Genomic DNA, 21,518 nt, shown 5'->3' on the forward strand with positions numbered 1-21,518 from the left:
TTATATTTTAATTTTATTCAATAATATTTAAATAATAAAAAATTCGTTTTTCCTAAATCAATGATCAAAATTTATCAGGGAAAAAAAATTAAAGAGGACTTTTTCGTTGTTTAAACTGTTCTGAATGAGATTTGGTGATTTAATGAAACGTAAATTTCATTGATGATTAAAAGAGAGATAAATGGGAAATAAATGAATAAAAAAAATTTTTTTCTATTAAAAAAAAATAATTTTTCCCGTGACAGCGCAAATTAGAATAAAAAACAAAAGAAATTTTCTGCTTCTAAAACTTCTTACCTTGTATTTAAATAGTGTTGTGAAAATGTCAAAGGATTGCGATAATGTCAGGGAAATATCAGGAAGAGGTCGGAGAACTTCCTATGTACTTTATAATTTATATCTTACCTTGAGAAAAGATGATTGTCTTTCCGACAATATTGAAACGAAAATTATTTTAATAAAAAAAAACAATTTTTGCTTTCATAAAAATTTATCTAAGCGTAAATTTTTCACTTATGCTCGTCAAGTTGTTGACTTATGTTCATTGCAAATCTATATATTTTAAGTCTTTTTTATCTTTTGCATGTTAATATTGATTAAATAAATGTTATAAATTGAGGTGGATAGTTTATTTTTGCTGATGTGTGATAAATGTCTAATCTTACTTAACTTTTAAGATTTAATTTAAGAACTTTTTTTTCCGTGTTAATTTTTAACTTGAAATAACTTTTTTTACTATTTTCTATCCATTGAAATCATTGCTTTATTAAAATAATTTAATAATTTAATTTCTTAATACTAAAATTTAAAATAATTTATATTTAAAACAGTTTATTTTAAAATTAATTTTTCATTTTTTTTATAATTTGCTTTTTCTATTTTTCCCTCCCTTTTTTTATTTTTTTTTTATTTTAAGCAGAGCCAAGGAATTGTTTTATTTGAACCAAATATTTTTATTAAATAAATGTATATTTATGTCGTAACCTAGGGTTTTATTTCTTTCAAATAAAGATTTTACTTAGCTCAAATAAATTTTTTTGGGCGGAAATAAAGTTTTTATTTGAAGTAAATAAAATTTATTTGAAAGAAATAAAATTTCTTGGAATCAAATAAAATTTATTTGCAGCAAATAAATTTCCATTGGTTGTGAAACAAAAATACCTTTTTCTGGATCTACTTAACAAAGAGGAAATAAATTTATTTTGTGTTAAAAAATGTATAAACAAATATAAAAGTATACTTAAATAACAAATGTAAATTTATAAATCAAGAATAAAAAATGTAAATTTCTAAATAAATGGTAAATATAAATTTCTAAATAAATAAATGTAAATTTCTAAATAAATGGTAAATATAAATTTCTAAATAAATAAATGTAAATTTCTAAATAAATAATAAATATAAATTTATAAATAAATAATGAAACAATTTTGTATTAATAATAAATAGATGCGTCGTGAAGAAATAAGAAGCAAAATTTTATAGGTTATGTTTGTTAACTTTTTACCGTAAGTAAAAGATTCTTTTTTAATTTTATAAGATGAAAAATATTTTTTATTAAATATTTTAAATGTAATTAAGTTTTATACATAATTAATTTCAATTGTGAATTAACCCATTTTATACATTTTCATTTTAGAAATAATAAACATAACCTATAAGATTTTGCTTCTATGACACTTTCTTCTCAATACGTTTCAATTGTAAATAAATATAAATTTATATTAAATGATAAATTTATTCTGTATGAAAATTAATTTTTTAACTAAATTTATAAATAAATACATAAATAAATAACAATTTTATTTTGTGTTAAAAGTAAATTCTTAACTAAGTATAATAATAATTAATTAATAAATGTGATAATAAATATTAATAAATTAATAAAAAATTAATAAATAATAAAGTTTGTATTAAAAATAAATTTATTGTTATTAAGAATTTCATTTTTCTAAAAATAAAGAAACAAAGATTCACAATTTTTGCTTACTTTCTGCTTCGCGAAATCATTCTATTTCATATTTTGTTGTATTTTTTTACTTATTTTTTTATTGAAACACTATAAATTTATTTATTGTAAGAAGTTAAAAATATTTTTAAAAATTTGACTTGATTTCGTTTAAAAATTGATTACATTTTGAAAATGGAAATGAATTTACAGTCAAATTAAAACTTAATCCAATTCTACATTTTTTTACAATAAAAATGCAATTTATAACAAAAAGGACTTTTTAAGTGGAAGTAATTTAATTTTTTTTTTGAATAATTAAAAGTCGAAATTGGATGAAAATTTAAAAAGTAAAGAATAAGAAATGAAAACAACTTGTTTTGTAATTGAAGTCGTTTCTCTATCTTAAATCTTTGTCATTTTTATTTCAATGTTAACTCTTAATGAACACAAAGACTCGGAAATAAAATTGCTCTCACTTTCACTGAAATACTTTTAAACTGTAAATTGATTTTTAATTTAAAGGTATACGAAAATATAAAGAATTGATTTTTGATTTGACTGTCTGTTCAGTTCCTCTTTAAAAATTTATTATTAGATCAAATTGAAGAAACATCTTTAAATTAATATTTTATTAAAATCACCGTTTTGCAAATTTTATTTTTTTTTATTTTTCATTTTTTAAAAATTAAAATTTCTTTCTTTTTTCTTTGAATTTTGTGAGTAATTTTACTTATTTTGTGTCCATTAATTATGTGGGAAAATATTCAGAAAATATTTTACGTTATTAAAAATTGAATTTGCCAACTTTTACCATGAAACTATGTTAAACGTTCAAAATTTCAACCTAAATTCGTTTTCCAACATCACAAAGGGTTTTGAAATTTTCACCATATTTCCAGGGTAAACAAAGGAAAATTTTCTCAAAAATTTGAGTGAAAACAGAACAGAAAGAAATTAAAGGAAAATTTGTTATTTAGCGAATAGTAATCGAAGAATGTTTCTTAATAATTTATTTGAAATAAAATAAATAATTTATTTTCTATTCTCAATTTTTTTTCAATTAATTTTCTATTTTCTATTAATTTTTGTTTCGTTCAGCTATATTTTTTTTGACCTCAATGAAAGTTATTCAAAATTTAAATGTATGGTTATTATGTAAGTTTTATTGCTGTTGCTTTTAACTTCTAATGATGTTAATTGTTTTTTTTTTTTTGGCAAATTATTTTTAATGTGTAGAGTATAATGTAAAGCATGTTGGTTACTGTTCATGAAAGGTACACGCCGATGCTGACAATTTGCATCCTATCAAAGTGAATCTTGTCATGAGGCTCAATTTCCTAAACACACTTAGAGAGAGAAATACTATATGGAGTATAATTAAATTTCAAAGTTCGTAAAATTCGAATTTGTCTCTCAAAATAATTCATTTATTTCATTAGAGGAAAAAGTGGATTTATTTAAAAAAAATTATTTTCAATAATTTTTTATTTGAAATTATTTCTTTCAATGAATTGCACATAATAAATGAATAAATAAAATAAATTTGTTTATTCACAAAAATAAGCCGAACAATAAATACCAAATAAATAAATAATAAAAAAATAAAATAATAAATAAATTTATTTATTTACAAAAATAAACGGGACAATAAATAAAAGAATGTACTTATGTATTTATTTATTTAATTATTCACAAAATTAAACGGGATAATAAGTAAAAAAATTAGAAAATATAAAAGAAAATAAAAAATAAAATAAGAAAAGTAAATAAAGTAATAACTAAAAAAAGAAATAAAAAGAATAAAAGACAATGAAAAATATAAATAAAACATAAAAATAAATAAATAGAATGTGTAATGAAATAAATTTATTATTATAAACTAATTAAATAAATAAATATACATATAGTAATTTATTTCTCTCAGTGTAATTTAATTGCTTTTTTGAAAATAATAATAATAATAATAATACTAACTGAAATTTGCTATAAATATACATAATATATATAAGTTAATAATTATCTGAATAATAGACTGATAATAATTAACTAACTTATTGTTTATATTGCAATATGAAAGAAAAAATAAATAAAAATTTGTGTTTTCTTAATTTTCTTTTTTCCTTTGGTTAAAATTTGATTGGAATGTTTCATCAAATTAAAGGATGCTTTATATGCGAAATAGAAAAAAAAATTGTTGATTTTTTTTATAATAATTAAATAATATTAAAATTGTGGATATTTGATGATGCAGGACGAATTGGATGTCCGCATTTCATGGCACCGGAAGTAATTCAACGTAGGCAATATGGAAAAGCGGGAGATGTTTGGTCGGCAGGTGTACTGCTTCACATATTACTTACTGGAACCCTTCCATTTGTTGGCTCTCGGGACCGTCTACGGGAAGCGATTTGCAGAGGACGAGTCCAGGTGAAGTAGACCGAGATTTTTTTTTTTTATTTCTCTATTTTTATGTATTTACACTATTTCAATTTCATGTAATGTTAAATATTTATTTTCATATTAAAATCGTTTTTTGTGATGGAAGTTTCTCCAAAGAAAGGTTTTTCATATAATTATCCCATTAACGCCTGAAACCTCTGAAAATTTGTGTTTAATTAAAGATTTAATTTCATATACTGAAAATGCTCCCTGCAAGTAACTGAAGTGTTTCTTTATGTTTTCGGGGTCGCTCTACAAGATTCCGGGCTCAGATTTAAAATTTATCGAAAATAAAATTAAATATGGCGAATTTTGTGCATCAAATTGGAAAAAAAATAAAATTTTTTTTTTAAAAATAATTATTTCTTACTGAAAACATTTTTTTCACACGAATTCAAATGTCACAATTTGGCACAAACTTATTAAACTTTCAAAATATGCAATAGCGAAAATAAAAAAACAAAATGGCGGCTTTAAAATGGCGTTAATTTGAGAAAAAAATTATTCAATTCTTTTTATGGTGCACCGATATTTACCATGGCTATGAAATGTGATAGAACTTAGTGTTTATATGTTTTTAGGGTCGCAGATTATGAATCTGCAATCGGATTTTCAAAATTCAAAATGGCGGATCCAATATGGCCGACAAATTTTTTTTAAATTTACTCGATTGGCTTGAATTTTGTTACTCAGGGGTTTTTAGGGTCGCAGATTATGAATCTGCTATCGAATTTCCAAAATTCAAAATGGCGGATCCAATATTATATGGCGGACAAAAAATATTTAAATTTACTAGATTCGCTTGAAACTTGTTTCTCAGGGGTTTTTGAGGTCGCTGATTATGAATCTGCAATTGCATTTCCAAAATACAAAATGAGTAACAAAATTTAAACGAATCGAGTAAATTTAAAAAAAATTTGTCGGCCATATTGGATCCGCCATTTTGAATTTTGAAATTCCGATTGCAGATTCATAATCTGCGACCCTAAAAACCCCTGAGTAACAAAATTCAAGCCAATCGAGTAAATTTAAAAAAATTTTGTCGGACATATTGGATCCGCCATTTTGAATTTTGAAAATCCGATTATATATTCGTCATGAGCGACCTCAAAAACATATAAACACTAAGTTCTATCACATTTCATAGCCATGGTAAATATCGGTGCACCATAAAAAGAATTGAATAATTTTTTTCTCAAATTAACGCCATTTTGAAGCCGCCATTTTGTTTTTTTATTTCCGCTATTGCATATTTTGAAAGTTTAATAAGTTTGTGCTAAATTGTGACACTTGAATTCGTGTGAAAAAAATGTTTTCAGTAAGAAATAATTATTTTTAAAAAAAAATTTTTTATTTTTTTGCAATTTGATGCACAAAATTCGCCATATTTAATTTTCTTTTCGATAAATTTTAAATCTGAGCCCGGAATCTTGTAGAGCGACCCCGAGAACATAAAGAAACACTTCAGTTACTTGCAGGGAGCATTTTCAGTATATGAAATTAAATCTTTAATTAAACACAAATTTTCAGAGGTTTCAGGCGTTAATGGGTTATACAAATTAAAATACAAAATTAAAGATGATTTATATAAATTATCTTTGGAAATAATTAAATGCTTCTCCAAAATTCAATTATTTTCAAAAATTTTCCGAAAGAATTTAATTATTTAAAAAACAATTTAATAAAATTCTACACAAACCTTTAATTATTTTCAAAAAATAATAAAAATTTAACAGAAAGTTCATTAATTACAAATTTTTTTTATAAATCTCTTAGCAATTTTTTTAAAGTTGGAAAAAATAAGTTTTTCTTGTTTCATGAAGGATTATTAATATATATTAGACAAAATTTTACTAGATACAAAGAAAAGAAAATTTTCCTGCAATTGAATTTAAAAATTTCTAATTTGAACTAAGGAGAATTTTTATTTTACGAAAATTTTACTAATAAAATTGCCGAAATATTAATTTCTTGATGATTTTCTGTTTCGTCGATATTTTAAAAAATTTTCGCAGTAATCTTTCTGTTGAATGTTTGTTCGGAGAAATGGAAATTTTGTCAATTGATATTTCGGCATTTTAAGAGTACTATATCAAATGCCAATTCATGCAAATAAAAATTCGGACAAATGAAAATCCGTTGAAATGGAAATTTTAACATTGAAAAATCTGAATCATTAAAATTCTGTTAAATGAGATTTCCGCTAAATTGAGATTCAATATTGAATTCGATCTCTTTCAAACAAAAAGTTAGTTAATTAAAAATTTAGTCGATTGAAAATTTTGACAATTGAAAATTTTGTTAAATAAAAATTCACAGTGTTAATATTGTCAATATTCTGTTAATATTCAGTTAAGTATAATTTTTGTACAATTTTTGCTAAGTAAAAATTTGAATTTATTGAAATTCGCAAATTCTAAATTCAGTTGTATGAAAATTCTATCGAATAAAATTATCTTAAATAAATATTCAAACTTACAATTTATATTCGATGTTATGCGTAATCCTTGTAAAAATTTCATAATTTTCAAATTACAATTCTCTCACGGGTCAGAGAAAAGTTAGGGAAAATTTTACTTAAATATTTCCAAATTAATTGAATTTGATAAGAATTGTATTTACAATTTTCATAAATAGATCAACTTACAAAAATTGTAATTTGAAATTTTGTTTTCAATTTTGAATGAATTTAATTAGAAATTTTAAAGAACTTAGATTTTTGAAAAATTTTAATAATTCAAATTCTTCTGAAATTAGTTAAATTTTTTAATATATACTCAGAAATTCAATTATGTTTATTTAGTAACTTTATTTAGTAGGGTAGAGTGGGGTAAAAAAGCCATGGTGTAAAAAAGCCATTTGAGTTTTATTTAAAAACTATTAAGCCGATTTATCAGCTGTTTAGAATATAAATACTATTAGGTAATACGCAACTTTTGAATCTAATTTGAATGTTGTACCTAGATTAATATTGTTTTTATTGTAATTTTAATTTTTTGTTGCTTTTTTGAAAACATTTTAGTGAACTTTTCAAACATATTACAACCTGATTAAGTGAACGAATAATAAAAGTAAATGTTTGTACATAAGGAGAAAAGTATACCGAAAACGTATACAATGTTAATTTTTGGAAATTGAACTGAATTAACAATTTATTTTTGCTTTTTTTAATAACTGGTCATGGGTGTGAAAAAGCCAGGGCAAAAAATCCATTGAATATTTTGTGAAATTCACTTGTTTTCTATTTAAACTAACCTTCTTATTTTACAAAATTTCTCGTGTTTATTTAATAAAATAAATTAAACACGACGAAAAAGTAGTTCAAAGTGCATTTAAAAAATAAACAATGAATAAACGGTTGCAACGAAATATGTTATCTGTGGTGAAACTTAAAGAGAACTTCTAAAAAAGGTACGAAAAATTGGCAGTGCAAATCGAAAACAGGTAAACTTAATTTAATTTTCAATTTTGCTTGCTAAAAACTCTTTCATAATTATTAGAATATTTTTCAAATAAGACTATTTGTCATATAAATAAAGGGAAACTATAAAAATACCTAAATTGATAACATGTTTTGCTAAAATCGTAGGGTGGCTTTTTCACCCCACCAGGTGGTGCAAAAAAGCCACTTGCAGTGCTTTCGTAAAACTCTTATAACTTAGTCCTTTCATGAGATAAAAATTATTTTCGTCAAGAATTTTCAAGCTTAATAACTAAACTTTCAATAACAATTGGAAATTTGAGAAAAAAATTTTAAATACAGATTTTACAGCATCACAATTAAAAATGTGGCTTTTTTACCCCACTCTACCCTAAATATACGGCCTTACAAAAAAATGTTCAAAAATTTAAAAAAAATTCTCGTCAAAATGTCAATTATCTTTATGAATAATAAAATTCTTCTCCGAAAGTCAATTATTTTCATAAATAATAAAATTTCCACAAGAATTCAATTAATTTAAAATAGCATTTTCAAAAAAATTTCGAAAAAATCTATTATTTAACAAAATTTTTATACAATTCTTCACAACAATTTAATTACTTTCACTACATTTTTCATGGAAATTCAATTTTTCTAAAAAATTTTTTATAATTATATTTTAAGCAAGAATTCAATTATTTTCATAAATAATAAAACTCATCGAAGAATTTCAATTATTTTTAATACTATTATTAATTAATTAATCGAAAAATTCAATTATTTTCACAAATAAAATATTCCACAAGAATTCAATTATTTAAAATAAAATTTTCATAATATTTATTAGATTTCGAAAAAATTAATTATTTAAAACAATGTTTATAAAATTCTTATGATGAATTCAATTATTATCAAAAATAATAAAATTTTTCACAGAAATTCAATTCTTTTTAAACATTTTAATAAACTTGCAATAATTCAATTATTTTTATAAATAATAAAATTCTTCTCAGGAATTCAATTATTTTTGAAAATTTTAATAAAATTCTTTGTAACTATTTAATTATTTTCATAAATAATAAAATTCAAAGCAGGATTTTAATTATTTTGAATACGATTTTACGAGAATTGATGAAAAAATGAAATTATTCTTAAAAATTTAATTTCAATGCCTCGAAAAAATCAATTATTTAAAAAAATTGTTTTTTAAAATTCTTTGGAAGAATTTAATTATTTACAAAAATATTAGAATTTTTCACAGGAATTCAATTGTTTTCAAATATTTTAATAAAATTGTTCGAAACAAAATTAATTATTTTAATTTAATGAAGTCAAATACGATTTTAATTAAATTTTTTTTAACTAATTCAATTATTCTTTTAGAATTTAATTAAATTTTTCACGAGAATAACAAAATTATTCCCGAAAATTTAATTATTTTAAGGCATTTTAATAAAATTCTTTGAAAAATTCAATTATTTTCAAAAAATAACAATATTTATCACAAGAATTCATTTATTTTTAAAAGTAATAAATTTTCTCTTGAAAATTCAATTATTTTAAAAAATTCTAATAATTTCGTTTGCAAGAATACAATTATATTCATAAATAATAAAATTCATCCCAGGATTTCAATTATTTTGAATTCGATTTTACAAGAATTGATCAAAAAATGAAATTATTCTTAATAATTTAATTTCAATTCCTCGAAGAAATCAATTATTTAAAAAAATTTTTGTAAAAATCTTTCTAAGAATTCAATTCTTTTCATGAATAATAAAATTTTCTCAGAAATTCAATTATTTAAATTAGAATTTGCATAAAATTGTTCGAAAAAAATCAGTTATTTCCAAATTTTAATAAAATTCTTCGCAAAAATTAAATTATTTCTATAAGTATTTAAATTCTTTGATGAATAATAAAATTCGTTGCAGGAATTCAATTTATTAGCAGGTTAAGAAAGAAGTAAATATTTTTAATGAAAATTGGGAAAAAGTCAGGAAAATAAAAAATATATAATCGAATTTTCGTCAGTTTTGTGAAGTGTCTAAAACGAGTTTTTTTTAGGTCAAGTTCAATTTTTCGATAGTTATTTTTTTACTACTTTTTTTTAGTTTAAAAACTACTTTTCTAAAATTAATTATCGAGTGCGAAGTCTGTTATTGATAAAGAATAATTTTAGTTAAAAAATGTAGAAAATAATAATTGAATTAAAATGATGAAAATAATTTTAAAGAAGTTACAGTAGCAATATTCTTGTAATATAAAATAATGATTTTATCACTTGGTCATCTTTAATTATTTTATTATAAAACATGAAGTGATCGCTTTCTTCATGTTTTATACTAATATTCCTTTAATTCATTGAATTTCAAAAAGTTTGAATCAAAATTTTCGAAAATCTCAATTCCTATGGAAAAATTTTCATTAAATATTTATTTAAAAAAGAAGTTATTGATGTTTTCGAATATTTTTACAATTAAATTATATAATTGTAAGAGAACATTTTTTTTGAGTAGACTGAATCAGAGTATTCTTTATGGTTATGGGGGAAAAAGTCAAAATTTTTTCTGGAAATCAGGGAGAAATGAAATTAAATGTTTGTGGCAATCCTGTTTTAAAATTTGTAGATAACTAAAAATTGTTGAACAATTTTTATACATTTTTTTTTTAATCATCTTGACAATGACATGATTAATTTGAATAATTTCTTTCTTTTTTTGCAGATGGAGACACATTTATGGGACAATATTAGTGAGACAGCAAAAGATCTTATTCAAAGGATGCTCACGACGGATGTAAATCACAGAATTACTATTCAAGAAGTTCTCAATCACAAGTGGCTGAGAGTGAGTAGTTAAGTTGGTTCTCTTTGGAAAATCGTTACTCTTGAAAGTCGGTGATCGCACATACAGGCTAGGCATCTTTCTATCGGTTTATATATTGTAACTATAATAATAAAAGTAGGTACTTTTAAATATAGTCGGGTTGTGGGTGACGATGCTGTCACTCGTGGTCTGATGTCAGTAAAGGTGTCGATGCGTATGACGATGTGCATTACGTATATGTGTTTCTCTATGGCATGTGGTTGAGCAGTTAGCAAGTGAAGTAAGGAAGGGGCGCACGAGGGCTCTGAGAGTATCGATGTAATACACGTGCAAGTGGGTTATCGATTTGTGGGGGCAAAGCTCGCTCACTTAATGAAAATAAGCTAGATATATAACTATCTTTACGATTCATGTGCTTTCAGACCATTTTATTTTAGTGAAATTAATATTTTTTCATTTATTTATTTATTTATTTTTTTTTTTTTAAACAAAAGTTTTGCTTTTTATTAAACGCCAAAATCCCTCGATTCGAAATTAAGAAACTTAATTTTTCAGTTGACTGCAAATAATAATCTTTAAATTCTTTTCTTTTCTTTTCTTTTCTCTAAAATTTAGAATTTATGTTTCTTCTAAGTATTTCGTTATTATATAAAGACAAGCAAAATTTTACTCACGCGACAAAAACATCCTTTGGAAAAATTCAATTATTTTTATTAGTAGTAAAATTCTTCGCAGCAATTTTAATTATTTTCTAAACAATTTCAATACAATTTCACAAAAGGATTCAATTGTTTTAAAAAATCTTCTATATTAATAATCCTTGTATTCAGGTAATCCTTTTTTTGATTCCTAACTTATTAAATACTTTTTCTTATTAAGTGTTTAAAATTTTTAAATTAATGTAATTACAATTGTATTGAAAATTTTAAATAATTTTTACTGAAAATTTTGAAAATAATTAAATTTTATGAAGATCTTTTAAGTTTTTAAAATAATCGTGTTTATCATTAATTGTAATTAATAATTTTCTTATTAAAATTTATATTAAAATTATTCATAGAAAACTAAATTCTTTTAAACAATTTTATTAGAGTTTTTGTAAATAATTACATTTTTTTTGGAAGCATTTAATTAAATTTCGTAAAAATAATGTAATTTTTTAAAGTAATTCTAATTGAAAATTTTGAAAATAATTGAAATCTACAAAGAATTTTATTAAAAACTTTTGAGAATAGTTAAATTGTTTAGAAAAATTTCATTACAATTTTTAAAAATAATTGAACCTGTTAGAGAAATTTTACTAAAATTATCTTGAATATAATTGAATTTTTTCCTAGAAATTTTATTAAAATTGTATAACGTAGAGTGTTTTCAGGACCTTAATTTTTGTCAAATAAAATTGTTTATATTGTGGCCTTGGGTCCAAAAGATTTGAGAAAGTTGTTAAAAATCAGCAATTATTACTTTATTTCATCGAATGCATTTTCACTTTTTGGACCCAAGGCCACAATATAAACAATTTTATTAAAATTGTATTGAAAATAATTGAATTTCTCAGAAGAATTTTACTACTTACAAAAATAATTGAATTCTTCACAAGAATTTTACAATTTATAATAATAATTAAATTGTTTCGAAGAATTTAATTAGAATTGTTGAAAATAATTGAATTTTTATTAAAACTCTTGACAATAATTGAATTTAAATAATATTTCAAAAAATAATTGTATTCTTTCGAGAAATTGTATTAAAATTGTATTGAAAAGAATTGAATTCCTCCGAAACATTGTATTATTTTTATGAAAATATTTGAATTCCTTTGAAAAATTTTAATGTGTATGAAAATATTTTAATCTTACGAAGAGTTTTCTTATTTATGAAAATAATTAAATTCTTGTAGAGGATTTTACAATTCATAAAAATAATTGAATTGTTTCGAAGAATTTTATCTGAATTTTTGAAAATAATTGGATTTTTTGAAGGAATTTTATTAAAAATTTTGAAAAGAATGATTTCAATAAAAATTATTGAAAAACTTCATTATTTTCTGAAAATTCAAAAATGTTTTAATAAAATTCTTATCAAGAATTAAATTATTTTCAAAAATTTTAATAACATTTTAGGAAGAATTCGATTGTTTTCAATAAAATTTATCTAAAGAATTCACTTATTTTCAAAAATTTTGATAAAATTCTTCAAAGGAATTCTATTATTTTCAAATTTTTTTGATACATGATTCGTTAGAATTCAATGATTTTTAATACATGAATTTAAAAAATTCAAAACATTTTGAAAGAAATTTTTTTAAAAACTTAGGAAACAAAGAGCCAGCAAAAATTAATGTCAAAGAAATTTGAATGAAATTTTTTCAAAAATCTAACTTCTTCAGAATTTTTAATCAAAATTCAAATTTTCTAAAATTTTAATTTGAAACCTTTTGAAATTCAATTTTTTATTCAAATTAATAATTAATAAATAGAAATATTATTAAAATTCTTTATTTAAAATAAATACAATTTCATATTCTGTAAAGTCCAATTAAATATTATGACGAAAATCTAGAATTTTCTTATGCATTTCCAATTTATTATAAATCAAGGAAATTCAGGGAAAAGACAGAAAATTTATCAAAAATACTGGAAAAAGTATTAAATTTCTGGAATTGATAAAAAAATACTTATCTTTGATTTCCAAAAAAACTTTCAAAATATTAAAAGCACTTAATTTTTCTCGAATTTTTTTTTTTTTTTTTGACAAATTGAAAATTGAACGATTTTAAATGAAAATAAATTGTAATTGTATAGGAGAGTAATTAATTTTTCTCTTTTACAGGATCGTGATAAGGCTACTGTACATTTAGGAGAAACTATAGAAGAACTTAAAAAGTTTAATGCTAGGCGAAAATTGAAAGCCGCTGTGAAAGCAGCTGTTTCCTCAGCAAGGTGGCATGCACCATATTCGGAAACAAACGGCGATAGTTACTTTGAAATTGGCGATGAGGAAGTCATGACAACAGGTGTGTATAAAATGAATTAAAATATTCTTCTAAATAATAATAACAGATGGTGAATTAAAAAAAATTATTATTTATTTTTTGAATTAATCAGTTTATTGAACTTTTTATAATCAACGAAAAATATTCATTTTGACTGTAAATATAAATTTTAAGTGATAAAAAAAGAGCTTTGGGAATCCTGAAAGAAATTTATTGTAATTCAATTATTCAGCTACAGCGATTAAGTAGTTTGCATAGCCTCATTTTTTTCTTTCCTCCTTCTGGCATTTTCTCTACATATTTAGTTTGATTTTACGATAGTGACATTAATAATTAATTAGTTGTAAATTTATTGCGAATTAATTGTAAAATTAATATGTTTAATTATTATCTTTCTTGTTCTATTCAATTCCATTTTTTTCATTTAGAAAATTTTACTCACTTCCGTCGTGTATTACATATAAATGGAATTAATTTTATGGAAATGTGTGGGCACATATATTTTTAATTATTAAGTATTGTTATAATGAATCTCTAATTTTCGATTTAACATTAAAGTTGAAGGAAAATTCCCAAAAATTAAAATTCAAGTTTTTAGTTTAATTAAGATAAAAAATGCAATTATGAACTAATTAAATAATTTCTATAAACTGTATTTAAAAATTCTTCTACAAATTTGTATATTGAATTTTTAGGTCCCGTTGCTGAAATTTTAGATTCACTTGATGATATAGAGATACTTCAAGAGAGTGGTAGACTGACACGCTCTGAAATTCTTTCCACTGTTGATGATCATCAGCTTCGTGCGATATTAGAGGTATTATTATTATTTTTTATTTTCGCAGTCTCTAATTAAATTAAAAATTCTTTGTTATGACCAAATGAAATTAGTGAAGAATTTCAAGAATCTTTATTTGTGTAAATAACTCTGGCTTCTACGATTTGAATTCAAAAATTTTTGAAATTATCAAATGTTTGCAAATTATATTAGTAGTCAATTTATATTGTATTCCAGTTCTGCATTTTTAATTTATAAATATTAATATGCGAATATTTTACTTAGCTATTGTTGAAGTTTAAATTAAATTAAAGTTGCATTAATTTAATAACTGGAAAACTTAAAAAAGTAGAGGATAATATTATTAGCGCTCGAATTTTGTCCGTGAATCCCGTAAAAGTCCGTAACTTTTCTTAAAGTCCGCAAAAGTCCGTTTTTTTGAAAAAGGTCCGTAAAGTCCGTAAATTGTACGATATAATTTGGATAAATTTAGAGAAATTACAAATGATTGTAGAAATTCAATTATTTTCAAAAGTAATAAAATTCTTGTCAAAAATTCAATTATGTTAAAAAATTTTTAAAAATTCTCGTCAAAATTTCAATTATCTTTAGAAATAATTAAATACTTCTCCAAAATTCAATTATTTTCAAAAATTTTAATAAAATTCTTGGAAAAATTTCAATTATTTTCAAAAATTTTCCACAATTCAATGATTTTTAATAGGTATTTGCTATTCTAATAAAATTTTCCAAAAGAATTCAATTATTTAAAAAATAATTTAATAAAATTCTATACAAACCTTCAATTATTTTCAAAAAATAATAAAAATTTCACAGAAATTTCATTATTTACAAATTGTTTTATAAATCTCTTCGCAATCATTCAATTGTTTTCATAAATAATAAAATTTTTACAAGAATTCAATTATTTTGGTAAATAATAAAATTCTTATTAGGAATTCAATTATTTTGATAAATAATAAAACTCATTGCAGAATTTCAATTATTTTTAATACATTTTTAATTGAATTCCTCGAAAAAATGTAATTATTCTTAAAAATATTATTAAAATTTGTCAAAAGAATTTAATTATTTAAAAATTTATTGATACAATTCTTTATGAGAATTTAATTATTAGAAACATGCAATTATTCAAAAAAAAATTTTTTTGTATTTAAATAATTGAAATCTGGTTAAATTTTCTAATAAAAATTAATTTAAAAATAGATTTCAGTTAAAATTTTAGATTATAATTGAATATTAAAAGCATTAGAGCATAAATTTTTAGAAATAATTGAATTTGGAAAAGGTTTCAGCTTAAAATCTTTGAAAATTTGAATTTTTCATATTTTTTAACTAACAATTCTGTGGAATTAATTTTTTTTGAGAAAGTTTAATTGTAGATTTTTTTAATATTATTTGAAGTTTTTTTTTCTAATATATATTTAATTGAAGAATTTACGAATAATTGAAATTTCGTAAAATTGAATATTGTAAACAAATGGATTTGAAAATTGTCAAATAACTTTTTCGAAAATTATTAAAAATAATTGATTTTAAGAAGAATTTTAATTAAAAATTCTTCAAAATGACAGTTTTATCATAGTTATAAAAAATTTAATTTATAGTTTTAAGTGAAATGTTCTTTTATTTGACTCTGACTGGTTATATTTTTGTCAGCAATTGGTCCTTAAATAGTCCATAATTTTTCATTTTTCATCCGTAAAGTTCGTATTTTTAAATACTTTTACTGGTTCGAGCCCTGTATTAGAAGTATTTTCTATTTAAAATCAAATTGATGATAAAGAAAATTATAATTGTGTATTTTGAATTATTTGACAACTTATTAGTTTGCAATTCAAATTAATTTATTTTTAAATGTTGAAGAAGCCAGAAAAGTTCTTGGAAATTTGACTTTAGATATTTACATAATACGTGAAAGATTATTTATTTCTCGAATAAAATTTATTAACAACAAAATAAAGAAAAATAGGATAACTAGAAAAATCGTAGAATTGACAAAAGTTGATATTTTTTCAATATTCATTTTGAAAATCGTAAAGTAATTTTGTTTGGGATATAATGAGAAAAAGAATAATATAAGAAATAATATAAGAATAATATGAGTAAAGAATAACAATAACGAAATTATAATTTTACGGATGAAAGTGAAAAATAATTTTATTGAATTATATAAAAATAATTTTTTGATAATATTCTTGTAAATAATACTTTTGAATTTTATTTATTTTTATTTATAAGTTTATTAATTAAATCTATATCGATTTTTATTTTGTATAATTATTTTATTTTTTATTTGATTTAAATTTTTTATTTTGCGTTTTATTTTTAAATTTGGAATTTTATTTTATTTTGTCTTTTGAAAAATTTTGTCAAATCGATGAAAGTGTGTCAAATCTGCTTCAAATTGACAAACGTTTATTTTGATGTTTTATTATTTAGATTGACAATTTCATAAAAATTGAATTCTGTTTTGTCTTTTTCCTGAAACCAATTATTTATCACTGATGTTACGTATATTTACTTGATTTTATACTTTTTTTTATTTCATATTTCTTGTTGTTTTTGAATTTTTTATGTTAAAAGAATAAAAAATCCGATTTCTCGGTATTATGCTCTCTCTGAATTTAAATTATTTAAAATTTTAACTGATTTGAATTAGTGCTTGACTTTTTATTTTCAAATCAGTTAAAATTTACCGATTTATCAGTAGAAAAGATTTTTTTACAGATAAATCAGTTTGACTGATTAAAAAACAAAGTGAAAGTCACTAATTTAAATAATAGTTAAAATTTTAACCTTGTTCAGATTTACAGAATTAGTAGTTTTTATTAGTAGAAGGTTAGTTTTAGTCCGAGAATTCTATTTACAATTCTTCTTATTCAATTTAATATTTTTTCATCTTCTTATTTAAATTTCAGTAGTAATAGTTTCTTTGAAGTCAGACAATGTTTCAGTAGTAAAAATAAGTTTAAGTCATACGTATAACTATGTATTCAAATTCTGAAAATTCATTTTTCAGTATCAAAAGTTCTATTCAGTGACACAAAATAGTTCGAAATCAATAGTAAAACATATTTATACTGTTCGAATTATTTCCATGTTTTTTAATTAAAGTTCTCAGTTGTCAAATTAAGCTTTTCAAAACAATTTAAATCAAATAGAATTTGATCAAGTATTATCGAGAATGTTATTTAAAAACAATATAACATGAAAACTTGAATTGAAAGTCGAGACAAATTCTTGTACTTGACGTTTTCTCGCTTGATCTCGTTTGAATGCATCACTAACTCAGTAAAACTCTCTTTTAGTCAGAAATTTATGTTTAGAATTTATGTAACTTCTATTCTTATCTATTTTCAAATTTGTATAAATAGTAAAAAGTTAATTTTAATCAGACAACTCATTCCTGATTCTTCTAGTTAAAATCACAGTAGTATAAATTGAATTCAGTCAGACGAAATTACTCTAAATTGTTAAAATTCCGTTTTTTCAGCAATAAAAATAAATTTCAACTCATACGTGAGTTCCAAACTTCGAAAATTCATTTTTCAGTAGTAAAATTCGATTTAATCAGACACAATATATTATTGCCAGTAGTGCAACTGGTGTTTAGTCAGCCAAGGTGTTTGGAATAAAAATTACCAACTTTCATTAGTAACAATCTGTTTCAGTCAGACCTAATTATATGTATTGTAGTAGTAGAAATTATTTTTGGTCAGTAATAAAGATTTTACTTGATTTAAGTTCATAGATAAGTGGTAGAGGTTAATTGTGGTCAGACATAAAAATCGTAGTTAAATTTTCTTAAATTAAAAGTAAAGTTATAATTGATACATGATTTATAAGAAAAAAAAATAAAAAAGCTTCAGTGGTATTTCAATAAGTCAACTCATTTATAATTCTTCTGACTCAGATTTTAGTAGTAACAATTGCATTTAGTCAGACGAAGTTTGTCAGTATTGTTAAAATTCAGATTTCAGTAGTAAAATAAATTTTAAATCATACGTGAGTTACAAATTTTAAAAGTTTATTTTTCTGTAGTAAAACCTCTGTTCAGTGAGGCGAAATATTTTATTATCAGATGTACTACTATAGTTTATGTGGACGAGGCGTTTGGTTTAAAGTTATCAACAGAAGTAACAATCAGTTTTAGTCAGACATAATTATCTGAATTGTAATATAATTCTCTTATAAGTTGTAATCGTTAATTTTCGTCCGCTAATTTTATTTATAATTTTTCTAATATAAGTCGCAGTAGTAACAGTTGAATTTAGTCAGACAAAGTTTGTCAAAATTGTTAAAATTTTGTTTTCAGTAAAAAAAGTAAATTTTAAATCATACGTGAGTTACAAATTCCGAAAATTTATTTTTCACTAGTATAGCCTCTATTTAGTGAGACTAAAAATAAAATAAAAAATATTAACTTTCAGTAGTAACGATCAGTAAATAATATATTGTATATTAAAAAAATTAATTCTTAACTAAATTAATTTTTGAATTAACTTTATTTTTCAATTCTGTATAGTAGTTTTTATCAGTCAACTCATTCATTATTCTTCTTACTAAAATTCAGTAGATTTAGAGAGAGTAGTAAAACCTCTTTTGAGTCATTCGAAATATATTATAACCAGCAGTACAACTAGAGTTTAGTTAGACAAGACGTTTGGAATAAATATTATAAACTTTTAGTAGTAACAGTCAGTTTTAGTCAGACATAATTATCTCATAAGTAGTATTTGTTAATATTAGTTTGACAATTTTATTTACAATTATTTTAATTTAAATTTCAGTGGTAAAAATTGAATTTAGTGAGAAGAAGTTTGTCAGTATTGATAAAATTCATTTTTCAGTAGTAAAACCTCTGTTTAGTCTGGCAAAATATTTGATTATTAGCAGTACAACTAGAATTTAGTTAGATATAAGGCATTTGGAATAAAAATTATCAACTTTTAGTAGTAACAATCAATTATAGTCAAACATAGTTATATGAATTGTAATAATTACTTCATTACTAGTAATTGTTAATATGAGTCGGCTAATTTTATTTATAATTCTTCTACTTTAAATCACAGTAGTAACAATTGAATTCAGTCAGACGAATTCACTCATAATTATAAAAATGTCGTTTTCAGTAATAAATGTAAATTTTGAATTGTAAATGAGTTTAAATTCTTAAAATTCATTTTTCAGTAGTAAAATTCTACTTAGTCAGACGAAATGTTTTATTATCAGTAGTTCAACTAGTGTTTAGTCCGACAAGGTGTTTGGAATAAAAATTATCGACTTTCAGTAGTAATAAACAATTTTAGTCAGACATAACTGTTATTTTTTACAAATTAACTTAATTGTAATTTTTCTGGCTAAAATTCAGTAGTAAGAATTGCATTTAGTCAGACGATGATTGTCAGCATTGGAAAAATTCAAGTTTCGGAAGTAAAAGAAAATTTTAAAACATACGTAAGTTACAAATTCTGAAAATTCAGTTTTCAGTAGTAGAACCTCTGTTTAGTCAGACAAAATATTTTATTGCCAGTAGCACAACTCAGATTTTAGTCAGACAAGACGTTTGGAATAAGAATTAACAACTTTCATTAGCAGGGCTCGAACTAGGTCCGTAAATCCCGTAAAAGTCCGTAACTTTGCTTAATGTCCGTAAAAGTCCGTTTTTTTTTAAAAAAAAAAAAAATTGTACGATATAATTTGGACAATTTTAGAGAAATTACAAATGATTGTAGGAATACAATTATTTTCAAAAGTAATAAATTTCTTGGCAAAAATTCAATTACGTTTAAAATTTTTTTTAAATTCTTGTCAAAATTTCAATTATCTTTAGAAATAATTAAATTCTTCTTCGAAATTCAATTATTTCAAAAATTTTAATAAAATTCTTGGAAAAATTTCAATTTTTTTCAAAAATTTTCTTCAATTTAATGATTTTTAATAGGTATTTACTATTCTAATAAAATTTTCCAAAAAAATTCAATTATTTAAAAAAAAAATTAATAAAATTCTACACAAACTTTTAATTATTTTCAAAGAATAATAAAAATTTCACAGAAATTTCATTATTTACAAATTTTTTTATAATCAATTATTTTCATAAATATTAAAATTCTTATAGGGATTCAATTATTTTGGTAAATAATAAAATTCTTATTAGGAATTCAATTATTTTGATAAATAATAAGACTCATTGCAGAATTTCAATTATTTTTAATACATTTTTAATTGAATTCCTCGAAAAAATGTAATTATTCTTAAAAATTTTATTAAAATTCGGCAAAAGAATTCAATTATTTAAAAATATGAAAATTCAATTTATGCAATTAGTCAATAAATTGTTTTTTTGTATTTAAATGATTGAATTCTGGTTGAATTTTCTAATAAAAATTAATTTAAAAATGGATTTCTGTTAAAATTTTAGATTATAATTGAATATTAAAAGCATTAGAGCATAAATTTTTAGAAATAATTGAATTTTGAAAAGGTTTTCGATTAAAATCTTTGAAAATTTGAATTTTTTATATTTTTAACTAACAATGTGGAATTAATTTTTTTTGAGAAAGTTTAATTTTGGATTTTTTTTTATATTATTTGAAGTTTTTATTTTTTAATATATATATTTAATTGAAGAATTTACGAATAATTGAAATTTCGTGAAATTAAAATATATAGTAAACAAATGGATTTGAAAATTGTCAAAGAACTTTTTCGAATATTATTAAAAATAATCGATTTTAAGAAGAATTTTATTTAAAAATTCTTGAAAATAATAATTTTATCACTGGGTCATGTTTAATTTTTATAAAACATGAAGAAATCGATCACTCCGAGTCGAAGACTCGGAGTTATCGATATCTTCCTGTTTTATAGTTATATGGAAAATTTAATTTATAGTTTTAAGTAAAATGTTTTCTTATGTGACTGACTGGTTATATTTTTATCAGCAATTGGTCCGTAAATGGTCCGTAATTTTTCATTTTTGGTCCGTAAAGTCCGTTGTTTTAAGTACTTTCACTGTTTAGAGCCCTGAAGTAGTAACAATCAGTTTTAGTCGGACTTAAGCGTGATTATTGTAAAAC

General features: G+C 21.9%; 1 protein-coding gene across 8 annotated transcripts in view; it reads left to right on the plus strand.

The window, feature by feature from the left end:
- The window catches only part of LOC122511553 (peripheral plasma membrane protein CASK), a 434,675-nt gene that overhangs the window by 49,628 nt on the left and 363,529 nt on the right, over positions 1 to 21,518 (plus strand). For all 8 annotated transcript variants that reach the window (XM_043626886.1, XM_043626888.1, XM_043626887.1 and 5 more), the window contains 4 exons: positions 4,203 to 4,378; positions 10,538 to 10,660; positions 13,472 to 13,655; positions 14,330 to 14,451. In XM_043626886.1, the coding sequence (XP_043482821.1) occupies positions 4,203 to 4,378; positions 10,538 to 10,660; positions 13,472 to 13,655; positions 14,330 to 14,451 (605 nt within the window). The remainder of the gene's footprint in view (positions 1 to 4,202; positions 4,379 to 10,537; positions 10,661 to 13,471; positions 13,656 to 14,329; positions 14,452 to 21,518) is intronic.

Source organism: Leptopilina heterotoma, unplaced genomic scaffold, assembly GCF_015476425.1.
Source record: "Leptopilina heterotoma isolate Lh14 unplaced genomic scaffold, ASM1547642v1 Lhet_87, whole genome shotgun sequence".
Taxonomy (NCBI): Eukaryota; Metazoa; Arthropoda; class Insecta; order Hymenoptera; family Figitidae; genus Leptopilina; species Leptopilina heterotoma.